Genomic DNA, 12,388 nt, shown 5'->3' with positions numbered 1-12,388 from the left:
CTCCAGTATCTCTACAGCACAAAACAAAAGACTACGGTGCCAGCATCAGCCCACCACCAGGAGAGGAGACGCAGGCTAAGGAACCTTATAGGCAAAGCCCCTCCAAAGACAAGAGGCCCTACCAGCCCCCAGCCTCTCGTACTCCAGAGAGCGCACCTTCACCAGGTCACCGAGTGTGCCCCTAACCACCTCATCCACAGGGAGGATTTTACGCTGCGTCGACACTAAACACCGTGCACTCCACGTGTGGTACCTGACCACTATGCTGACTAGGAATAAAGTGCTCCGGTCCCAGCCACCAAGGTTTCTGAATGCTCCATAGGCCCATTCCGCATAGGAGAGGCGGGCCAACCTGGGCCACCCGATGGAAGCGCCCACCCTGTTGTAAACCTCTGTATTAAAGGGACAATGAAGCAGAAAATGCTCCATGCTTTCCAGCATGCCTCCACACCCCTCCCGGGGACATCCCCGATCCTCAGAGCTCCTGCACTTCAGATTGTCCCTCACATACAGTTTCCCATGGAAGCAGCGCCAAGCCAAGTCCCAAAACTTCAAGGGGATCCTGATGGAATTCAATAGGCCCAAACCAACCTCCAGATCCCGGCTTGGGCAATCCTTGAGCGCCAGCGGTTTTCGGAAATGGGATGACAGGACTCTATTGTCAAGGAGTTTCCTCGACAGTGTCCTAATCTCCCACATCCCCAAACCCCACCGACGAATGACCTTCAGAACCAGGGTAGCATAAGCCGGAAGATGCCCGTGTGGTGTGCGGAGATCCTTCACTTGCCCTCCTGTCTCCCATTCCTGGAAGAAAGGCCGAAACCATCCCCTACAGGAGAATACCCACGGAGGAGCCCTCTCTTTCCAGAGGTTTGCAATGTTGGTCTTAAGAAAGGTATTCACCAGGAACACCACGGGGTTGACCATACACAACCCCCCTTGTCTCCTCGTACGGTAAGTAACCTCCCTCTTGACTAGGTTCAGTCTATTCCCCCATAACAGCTGGAAGAACACACTGTAGACCCGAGTCCAGAGAGGCTCTGGCAAAATGCAAACACTGCCCAGATATATCAGCAAAGGGAGCAGGAATGTTTTGATCAGGTTAACCCTTTCCCTGAGGGTCAAAGACCAACCCTTCCACTGATCCACCCTCTGAGCGGCGATCTTAAGCCTGCTGTCCCAGTTTTGTTTGGGGTAATCCCCTTGGCCAAATTCAATGCCGAGAACTTTTGCAAACTCCTGGGGCTCTGGAAGGGTGTCCGGGAGATCAAATCCAGGATCTCCACCTCCCAGCCAGAGACTCTCACACTTTCCCTGGTTGATCTTGGACCCAGATGCCTCTGAGTAGCGCTCCACCTCTGACATCACACACTGCACCTCCTCTTGCGAGGAGACGAATATGGTGACATCATCGGCGTACGCTACCACCCTCAGAGTGGAATCCGGCACCGCAGGGTCCATTCTCACCCCTGCCAACGGTCCACAATCAATCCTCCTAAGGAAAGGATCAATTGCAAACACATACAACAGTGGGCTCAAAGGGCAACCCTGACGGACACCAGACCCAACCTCAAAAGAGCGGCCAATCCAACCATTCACAAGCGGGAAACTCTCTGCCCCTGCATACAAGGTCTTAAGCCAATCAACAAACCCCCCCGGCAGGCCATATCTCAGAAGAACAGACCAGAGGTACTCGTGGTTAACCCGATCAAACGCTTTTGCCTGATCCAAGGACAGCAAGTACCCCTTCCAGTGACCTGCCCTACCCTGCTCCACAGCCTCCCGGACACCGAGCACAGCACTAAAGGTACTGCGGCCTGGAACAGAGCAATGCTGGGCCCCCGAAAGGAGCTGGGGCGCAAACTTCACCAGCCGATTAAACAGCACTTTTGCCAGAATCTTTCTGTCCACACTGAGAAGCGCTATGGGACGCCAATTCTCAATGCGGGTCGGGTCTTTACCCTTTGACAAGATGATCAAGGCTGACCTCCTCATTGACCTCGGCAGAGTGCCCGAGGAGAGACACTCATTAAATACCTCAGTCAAGAGGGGTACCAAAGTGTCCTTAAAGGTCTTATAAAACTCAGATGTTAAGCCATCTGGACCGGGTGACTTCTTGAGGGCAAGACCATCAATAGCCACCCTGACTTCCTCTTCTTGGATCATCTCTGTCAAAACGTCAAGAGAGGGGTCTACCCCTGGTTCAGGGACGGTTTCAGTCAAGAAAGCTGAGGCCTTATCCCGATCTAGATCCTTCCTCCCCAAGAGGTGCGAGTAAAAGGATCTGACGACCTCCAGGATCCCTGATCTGGACCTTTTCAGGGATCCTGTACTATCAATCAGTCCTGAGACGATTTTACTATTCACTGACATCTTGCAGTTTCTGTAAGGGTCGGGCGAGCGGTACTTCCCGTAGTCCCTCTCAAAAACCAAAGATGCGTGTCTATCGTACTGGCACCTCAGTAGCAAGGCTTTCACTCTGGAGATATCATCACGACTACCTCCAGTCGAGACAAGACGTTCAAGTTTCTTCCTCAGGCCCTGGTACAGGCGATACCTGTCCAGACTCCTGAGGCTCGAGAGCTGGCGGAAGAATCTCGCAACCCTTTTTTTGAACATCTCCCACCACTCTGACTTACTGCTACAAAGGCCCAGCAATGGTACCTGGCTCTGAAGAAAATCCTCAAAGGACTGTCTTATTTCCGCTTCTTCCAAGAGAGACGAATTGAGCTTCCAGTAGCCTCTACCCATCCGGGGGGTCTCTGTAACATTCAGAGAAAACAAAATTAAACAGTGGTCGGAGAACTCCACCTCAACAACGGACACCGCTGAAGAGACGGCTTCCTCCTTTAAATAAAACCTGTCTATCCTGGACCTACAACTACCCCTATGATAGGTGAATCCCGCGTGGCCTGGTGTATGCCGGATGTGAACATCCACCAGGCGAGCCTCACTAGCTATACTATTCAGGGCGACGCTATCATAAGTCAGCTTGTCTCTGGAACCTCCCCTATCCTGGGGCCTCGTGACAGCATTGAAGTCCCCTCCAAAGACCACCTGCCGACTTGTAAAAAGATAGGGCTTGATCCTCATAAAGAGACACTTCCGATCCCACTTGGACTGTGGACCATAGATGTTAATAAGGCGAAGTTCTTGTCCCTTCATGAGGACATCTAGAATCAGGCACCTCCCCATTTCTAACTCAATAACCCGTCGGCATTCTACCGGTGCGGCAAAAAGTACCGCCACCCCGCTATACGGCTCGGCCGCAAGAGACCAGTAGGAGGGCCCATTCCTCCATTCCCTTCTGGCTTTAAATATAGATGACAGGTCTGTTAGCCTGGTCTCCTGCAAAAAGAAAATATCAGCATTAATGTGGGCAAAATAATCATAGGCCGCAAATCTAGCCGTATCTGACTTAATGCTGGCTACATTAATGGAAGCCAGCGTCAACGGAGAGGGTGCCGCCATCATGGGTGATTGAGTTAGACGGCTTTCTTTTTCCCACTATCCTTTCCATCCTGCCCGCCACCTTCCTCATCTGATGATGGTTTACCTCTCTTTAGTGAAATGGATGTATCCATGTCCCCTTTATTTACATTTTCCTCGTCCCCCGACTCTGGGCAGATCCTCCCCCCAAAGGAAATACGTTCCCCAGGGAGAGAGGATTCGACGTCCCCTGCAGGCCCCTCCGTCACTGCAACAACCAGAACCTCACCCTGTGCCTCCTGCACCTCTGAGGAGGAAACATCTTGGAGGGTTTGGAACCGGTTTGAGAGACCAATCAGAGGGAGGATGGTTGTACCTTCCTTTGGCATCTGGGGGGTGGGAGAAGATCTTACATCCCCCCTTTTCTTATTCTTTTTAGTACCCCGCTTGTGCTCCACCCATCTCCCACTATCCTCATCCGCGCTCTCACCATGGGAGGACAGTGAAGAGATGGCACCTTCTTCTTTCCGAATCCTCCAAATCTCCTCATCCAGATCACTGTCCCTCAGAGCCTCAGCAGTAAGATTGGCCTCAGGGATGAGATCAGAGGTCACCACAGTTGCGCAAGGCTCCTGAGACTCCCCCATCTCCCTCTCCCTTTGGCGCTTATCCCGACGCCTCAGTTGGGCTGGCGTCTTTTGCTTACTTTTCCTCCCTGGCTCTTTTACTCCTTCACCCCCGCCAGCTGCCCCCCCAGTAGATTCCTCCTCACGACCTTTCTCCACCGGGGTAACAACTGCGTTGGCAAAGGAACGAGGGCAGCGACTGAATGGGTGACCTAAGTCACCACACAGGTGACACCTAATCTCCACACAGGATGCAGCGAGATGGCCTATTTCCCCACACAATGAGCACTTCATCACTGTACACCTAGCACTGAAATGTGTGGGGTCACCGCACCTGTGACAGAGCTTAGGCTGACCCTGGTAGAAGACCTGGATTCGATCCCTTCCTAGGAAGGTGGCAGATGGTATATGGGTAACGGTGTTTCCTGAATACCTAAGTTTGACCATAAAGGTCCAAGCCCCTGACCAGATGCCATATTCGTCCCTGTTCTTTTTTGGGACTTCCACCACCTCTCCATACCGGCCAAGCCACGTCATGATGTCAATACAAGAGAGTGATTCGTTACGGGTTAAAACGGTCACTCTCTTGACGTTATTTTGGCGAGACACCACCTGAATGGCAAAGTCTCGCCAGCCGGGCTCATCCTTTACCAGCTCATAGTTCGACCAAAAAAGCTCAAGCCCCTCCGGCCGAACAAAGCTGATATCGAATTCAGGGGTACCAAAGGGATGTATCAAGGCAAAGATGTCGGCTGCCTTGAAGCTCATCCTCAGCAGGAGCTCAACAACTTTAGATCTTGGGGGACATGTATCACTGCCTCTCCACCTCAGACGGACCACATTCCTTCGGACACCACCCGGCCCGGCTGTTGGGAGAGACCACACAGTTTCCCTACCCCTTTCCTCTCGGAAGGCTGCAAGGCCATGCCTTTCTATCAAGAAAGACAGATCAACCTCCCTACCCTCTACATTGATTGTTCTCTCCCCTCTCTTTAAGGCCTGCAGGACACGTCGATGCAAGTCACCATCCGCAGGGCCCGAGGACGAGGAAAGCACCCCACTTCCCCCAGCGGCAACATTTGCATAGCTGCGTACAGGTGCTGCAGCCGCTGGGGGTGCAACTGGACCAGGCCCTATGCTCCCACCACTAGTCTGTGCCCCTTCACCACCCTCCTCCACATAATCCATACCTACACCAATACCACATGTCACACTGCCCCGACCACCCTCCAAAGCCCCAGACAGATTCCTCCCCACATTCCCTCCTGCCTTCCCCCCCACATTAATTCCCCCATTCACACTGGGTGGACCGGTGTGTTCTGGGACAGAAAGAGATTTTGTACCATCAGCGTCATTGGGTACCAGGACCGGAGCCACCTCCACAGGACAGGCCACTGGTCCCTTTAGAAAGGACCGAACAGCCTGCCTGGACTGTTTAGAGGCAGCCCCTGCCCTATTTCTGCTGGTACCCTCTGCCTCATCAGTACTAGACTCCTCCGCACGATCTGGTCCAGCAACTCCAATACAAAACAATGGCTTTAGTCCAGTCTTTCTTTTGGGAGGCGAAGGCATCTTAGCCCCGGCAGCATCCCGACGATGACACCGCTGCCCCAAAGGAACAGCAGCGCCAGCGCCAAGCGCCACCGGAGCTCCCGCAGCTGACACCGGCACACACCCGCTCCCCCCTCCCGTCAGGGAGCGAGCTGATGTACCAGTGCCTTTAACGTCACTGCCCACCGCTGGGCCACCTCTCCTGCCACTGCCCGCCACTGGGCCAATATCACTGTCCGACCTTACGGCCGGTTCCTCACCTGCTCCACCTCTGCTACTGCAAACAGAGATGGAGCTTACCGCCATACTAGACTCCATACTCTCCCCATTCTCCTGCACTGAGTCCACAACAGAACTCAGGCTGGGCTGAGATATGGGGTTCACACAGTGAGCTGACCCTGAGGCCAGTTCGGGGGGCACAGGGAGGGGGGAATATACAAATGTTACCTGCTCCTGAAGCTTGGTGGTCTTTACCTTGGTCTTTCTCCCAGGCGCCTCCTCTGGTAACTCATCTCCGAATACGAAGTCCTGGAGGCGCCCTGGTGACTCCAGGAGCTGGATCTGGGCCATCAGCGCCCCTCCCTGGTAACTGGTGTTGCTTTCATCCCCCGAACCGCGGCTAGATGACAATGCTGCTTGCCCTGCAGGGAGACCACTGTATGGGGTCTGTTGTTGTAGACCCCCGGGTGGATTCGGCTCAACATCACGTACCTCCGCAGCGTCTCCTTCCTCCTCCACCCGGCTCTCTGGCTGGAGCCCTCTCAGCCTTCTCTGCCTTTCTCTCTCTGTTTGAGCAAAACGATCATCATTCTGAAGTTTCTCTTTAAACGGCCCACTGTTCTCCAAAATAAAGTTCTCTTTTTCACAATCTTTTTGATGTCAACTTTCAGACATTTCATTTTCGCTGTTAGCTCAGCCTTTTGCTGCTTAGCAGCAGTGTCCATCAATGCTTTTACAGCACATACCTCCTCCTGGAGCTTGTACAGCTGGTTTCTGGCTTCCTCATACCCACAGAGGCTTGCAGCAATCCGTAGGCCATAGGTCTGCCCCGTCTCTTGGGACCGCTGCACCCCCCAATCTTCCTCCACACCTTCATGGGCAGACAGCCTTGCTCCAGGAGGAGTGTCACTGCACAGATTTTCCTGGCTGGTTTCCACAGTTATTCCAGAACTTCTGGCACTTGTAGTTCCACAACTTGCTGTAGCCTTGCGGCTACCCTTTGTTACCTCAGGTTCAGGGGCGGCTGGAGAAGCATCGCTGCACCTCCTAGTAGAACGCCTCAGCCCTGGGACCTCTGATGGTATTCCCTCTGTTGGTCGCTGGATTCCTCTGCCCCCCACGGACCTGGTTCGGGGGGCAGGAGTTGGGACTCTCCTTGGCTCGCTCATGCCTGAAAACCTGCTCCCTCCCTGGGGAGGAGAGAGCAGGCCCAGGGGCAGATCTTCCTTGCCTGGAGCTCAGGAGCAGCAGCCTCGCACAGCCCCACACAGCAGGACCACACCCAAAACTAATTGGATCACCACTCCAGAGCTGCACTCAGTATTCTGCTGGTGGGGTCACTGTGTACATACATTACATTACTGATCCTGAGTTACATCCTGTATTATACTCCAGAGCTGTAATCCCTATTCTGCTGGTGGGGTCACTGTGTAAATGACCTTCTACATGTGATTATATCTTATATTTCCATCTTCCTCTAGGTTACTCCCTGTCTTGTATACAATGCAGTGATGCATCCGATGTTCCATGTACAGGATCTGAACAAACGTGTTCTTTGCCACATGAGGTCTGTGTATCTAGGTATGCCCTGACCTTAGTGGGTAAGTAGACAATGCTATTGTAAAATGGATAATAGATATTTTTTTTCATTTGCAATACCCTGCCTGACCACAGGGAGTGCTGTTATATGTATGTGTTGTGTCTGATTGGAACAATCAGGATTATAAAGTTATATGTTTCTTGGCAGCTGGTGTTCCAATATCAAAACTGTTCATTCGAGGGTGCGGGGACCCCGATCAGTGCACTATTTCCGGCAGTATGAGCGTTCCCAATGTCAGAACCATAGCTAGCGCCACCTGCTGTTCGACAGATCTCTGCACTCCGCCCCCTCCAGAATGTAAGTACTTATAGGAATAGTGATAAGTGCTATAGTGTCTCATCCTAGAGGTATTCTCATCCTATAATTGGCATATTTGCATAAGCCCCTCCCATTTTGTGGTCGGGAGTATGTGATGGTTGGGGGTATGGTATACAGGATTGACAGTCTATATATCTAACGTCCACTGTGACACTTTTAGACCTAAAGGGGTGAGGACTCTGATAGAGAAGGGTCAGTTCAGCAAAAAAAAAAAAAAAATCTCCTTCTGCTCTGGACAGTTCCCGACATGGACATAGGTGGCAGCAGAGAGCACTGTGTGAGACTGGAAAGAATTGTCACTTCCTGCAGGGCATACCACAGCTGATAAGTACTGGAAGACTGGAGATTTTTTAATAGAAGTAAATTACAAGTTTCTGATTTGAAAGAAAACATTTTTGCTAACCTACCCCTTTAAATTCAGTATGTAGTCTCATAGGCCATGCAATGGAGAAAATATGCAAAGTAGCTCTGCTGTACAAGAGAACTTGCTCTTTGGTGCCACCTATTGGAAGGATGTCATCAGATGCATTGCATTGACTAGAAGAGCCGTTACCTCCAATAGGGGGCACCAAAGAGCAAGCTCTCCTACTGTTTTACAGACTTTAAAGTAGCTTAAAAAGACTCTGTCAGTAGGATTATGGTGTCCTATCTCAGGGCAGTATAAACTAGTGACAGAGAAGCTGAACAGAATGATGGATCACTTACATTGCTCTGTGCAGCTGATCCAGAGATCTCCTCCTGAATAACATGGATAATAAGTAGTCCTCTCCGATATGTGCATGAGCTCAGTAGTCCTGGACATTCATGAGAAGCAGAAAACTCCGCCCACTAGTTGCTGATTGGCAGTTATCTATCCATGCTGTGTATAGGCAGTCTACTGTCGATCAGCAGCTGGAGGGTGGGGGAGGGGTGTGGTAAGAATCTTATTCTCTTACATATTGTAAGAATCTTATTCTCTTACATATTAGGAGAACGGATGAACAGAGTGATGTAAGTAATACACCCATCTGTTCAGCATTTCTGTCACCAGTTTATGCTGCCCTCATTTAAGTCGGAATAAACCTAGTGACAGATTCCCTTTAAGTGACTTATGTTAATGATTAGTCCTGTCTGCCACTGTTGATTAGGAGAAGACCCCATGGCAGATGGCTGCTGCACTGTAATCAGATTGTGTAGTCTGGACCGCCCCCTCACAACTGAAATAAGACAGTGGGTCTCATTGGATATTGAATTCCCTATACTTTTACCTCCTGTATTCTCGCTCTCATTTCTCTCAGTGCCTCCTGTAACCTCCGATCAGAATGGCGTCGTCTGCAAGAGCTGCCAGGCCATGGAAGACTCTCCCTGTGACTCTGACAACTACATGAACTGTGTCGGAAACGAGACCATGTGCATTTCCCAGGTGACGATAACCGGTGAGTAATAGAGATGAGCAAACCTGGAGCATGCTCGACTCCATCCGAACCCGAACTTTCGGCATTTGATTAGCGGTGGCTGCTGAACTTGAATAAAGCCCTAAGGCTATGTGGATAACATGGATATAGTCATTGTCTGTATCCATGTTTTCCAGACAACCTTAGAGCTTTATCCAAGTTCAGCCGCCCCAGCTAATCAAATGCCGAACGTTCAGGTTCGGATGGAGTCGAGCATGCTCCAGGTTCGCTCATCTCTAGTGAGTAAAGCTCAGTCTCCTATCTCACCTACCAGTCTTTGTATCAGCTTGTCCCCTGGTCCTCCTTCCTCCTCTTCTCTCTCCTATACAATGACATTCACTGCTACCCTCACAGGAACTCCCTTACTAATACTTTCAGAAGTCTATGTGAAGATTTCTATATTTTTATCTGTTATGTCTTCACGATTGTTGTAATGTTCTATGTGGCTGTATTGCTCCAAGCAGTGCACCAATGAGGGATAATAGGGAGGGCAAGTATAATATAGATGATACCATCTTACTCACCTTTCCCCCTCTAGCCCCTCAGAATCACCACCAGGAGCTGTATTACTGTGTGTTCTCCATGCAGCACACCCATAAGGGATAATAGGGACCTAGAACAGGTATAATATAGATGTTACCCTCTTAGGCCCCATTCACACGTCCGTGTCAGTTTTTACTGTCAGGGTGCCGCGAGTGGCCGCGGGGGTGCCGCGAGTGGCCGCGAGTGGGGAGGTTTGGGAAAGGGGTGGTGCGGGTGATGTGGTCCGGTGCGGTACCTGCAGACAAGGCGGCGGACGAAGAGGCAGCAGGAGGCTGGGGCAGAGGCGGAAGCTGGTCCGGGTGAGTGGAACTCCGGACGCTTTCCTGATGTGCATCAGGAAAGCGTCCGGGGCCCGGGCGCTCCCATAGACTCCTATGGGGGCGTCCGGGCCGGATTTCCGGACGAAAATAGGACCGGTTCTAAAAAATCCGGTCCTATTTTCCGGAACGGACACCCTTCCAGAAAATTCCGGAAGGGTGTCCGTGTCCAATATAAGTCTTTGCATCCGGAAATCCGTCCGGATTTCCTGATAGGAAATCCGGGTGGTTTTTCCGGACGTGTAAAGGGGGCCTTACTCATCTTTCCCCCTCCACCATCTCAGGATCACCGCCAGGAGCTGTATTACTGTGTATTCTCCAGGCGGTGCACCCATAAGGGATAGTAGAGGGAGTAGTTATAATACAGAAGATACCATCTTACTCATCTTTCCCCCTCCACCCTCTCAGGATCACTGCCAGTAGCTGTATTGCTCCGTATCCTCCAGGCGATGTACCCATTAGGAATAATAGAGGAGGGAACCATAATATAGATGTCACCATCTTACTCATCTTTCCCCCTCCACCATCTCAGGATCATCGCCAGTAGCTGTATTGCTCCATATCCTCCAGGCGGTGCACCCATAAGGGATAATAGGGACCTAGAACAGGTATAATATAGATGTCACCCTCTTACTCATTTTTCCCCCTCCACCATCTCAGGATCACCGCCAGTAGCTTTATTGCTGCGCATCCTCCAGGCAGCACACCCATGAGGGAAGATAGGGGAGGTAAGTATAGTAGAGATGACACCATCTTACTCACCTTTCCCCCTCCACCCTCTCAGGATCACCGCCAGTAGCTGTATTGTTCTGTATCCTCCAGGCGGTGCACCCATGAGGGATGTTAGGGGAGGTAAGTATAGTAGAGATGACACCATCTTACTCACCTTTCCCCCTCCACCCTCTCAGGATCACCGCCAGTAGCTGTATTGTTCTGTATCCTCCAGGCGGTGCACCCATGAGGGATGTTAGGGGAGGTAAGTATAGTAGAGATGACACCATCTTACTCACCTTTCCCCCTCCACCCTCTCAGGATCACCGCCAGTAGCTGTATTGTTCTGTATCCTCCAGGCGGTGCACCCATGAGGGATGTTAGGGGAGGTAAGTATAGTAGAGATGACACCATCTTACTCACCTTTCCCCCTCCACCCTCTCAGGATCACCGCCAGTAGCTGTATTGCTCCATATCCTCCAGGCGGTGCACCCATGAGGGATGTTAGGGGAGGCAAGTATAATACAGATGACACCATCTTACTCATCTTTCCCCTTCACCCTCTCAGGATCTTCCTCAATAGCTGTACGCGGCTGCGCCACACCAGGCTTGTGTCAGATTCCTCATGAAGAAGGGACATTCGGACATATGACATTCATATCGGACACCACATGCACGGACGGAGGCGCCGGACTCCATTATGGACTCTATCTGCTCGGTGTGACCTTGTTGTGCGTCTTCAAGGTCGTGCCTTAAATTGCTGGGGAAATGTTTGATCCTGATTCAAATGTTGCTTTATTGTTGTATCTGTTCCTGGGAAAGCTGAGTAACAAAGTATTTGCCCCCCATAGGAGACGCCACCCATGGGTGGCCATTCACAGTGGAGGGCGGCCATATTGATTGTCACCCAGCTTTTTCAGACTACCCGCTTGGGCTGGGTTCACACTGTGTTTTTGCAATTCGTTTTTTGTTTTTCTTTTCATCCGATTTGTGCAAAATACAAACAAAAAAACTGATGTATTTGTGTGCAATTGTTTTGATGTTTTTTTCCATTGACAAATATACAAAACGGATCAAAAAACGAACGAAAACGCATGTTTGTTTGTTTGTTTTTTAGCGTACACAAAACCGTGGTCGGCCACATTTTTGTGTACACTAAAAAAAACAGATGTGTTTTGATCCGTTTTTTGATCAGTTTTTTATTTCTTTGACTTCGGCCCCGTTTCCACTGAATAAATAAACAAAGTGGAGGGACTGTGGTGAAAATGCTATAATACGTCTTATAGCATGTATTTATTAATATGTACATTAAACACAAACATGAAAAACAGGTTTTATAATTAGATGATTATAGGTAGAGGTATAAGGGGTAAGGGGTAAAGGTACGAGATAGGTTACCCCTGGTTTAACCCTGCCTATTGCTGAAGTGGGACCCCCTGGTTTAGGCGTCCCCAAACAACAGGAGGGACTGACCCTGTGTTAGGGTTGTGTAGGTCTTTCCCATTACAGATGTCAGTTGTCACTGTGTCTGGTAATACGGTAATATACAAAGTGTGTAGCATATAAAAGGCAGGTGTAGATGTTTTTTTGTCGTGGTTCTGATATCCCTTCTTCCGTTTATCCAACGCGTTTCCCTTGTTC

The 12,388-nt window shown here is 50.6% G+C and overlaps 1 protein-coding gene across 1 annotated transcript in view; it reads left to right on the top strand.

Annotated features, from left to right (window-relative positions):
- LOC138769755 (urokinase plasminogen activator surface receptor-like) overlaps nucleotides 1-11,784 on the top strand; it is a 31,341-nt gene extending 19,557 nt beyond the window's left edge. The window contains exons 2-5 of the mRNA XM_069948400.1: nucleotides 7,307-7,426; nucleotides 7,573-7,722; nucleotides 9,021-9,158; nucleotides 11,316-11,784. Coding sequence (XP_069804501.1) covers nucleotides 7,307-7,426; nucleotides 7,573-7,722; nucleotides 9,021-9,158; nucleotides 11,316-11,503 — 596 coding nt within the window. The 3' untranslated portion in view covers nucleotides 11,504-11,784. The remainder of the gene's footprint in view (nucleotides 1-7,306; nucleotides 7,427-7,572; nucleotides 7,723-9,020; nucleotides 9,159-11,315) is intronic.
- Nucleotides 11,785-12,388: the final 604 nt, after the last annotated feature.

Source organism: Dendropsophus ebraccatus, chromosome 12 (genome assembly GCF_027789765.1).
Source record: "Dendropsophus ebraccatus isolate aDenEbr1 chromosome 12, aDenEbr1.pat, whole genome shotgun sequence".
NCBI classification, from domain to species: domain Eukaryota; kingdom Metazoa; phylum Chordata; class Amphibia; order Anura; family Hylidae; genus Dendropsophus; species Dendropsophus ebraccatus.
This window is presented reverse-complemented; position numbering and strand designations above follow the sequence as displayed.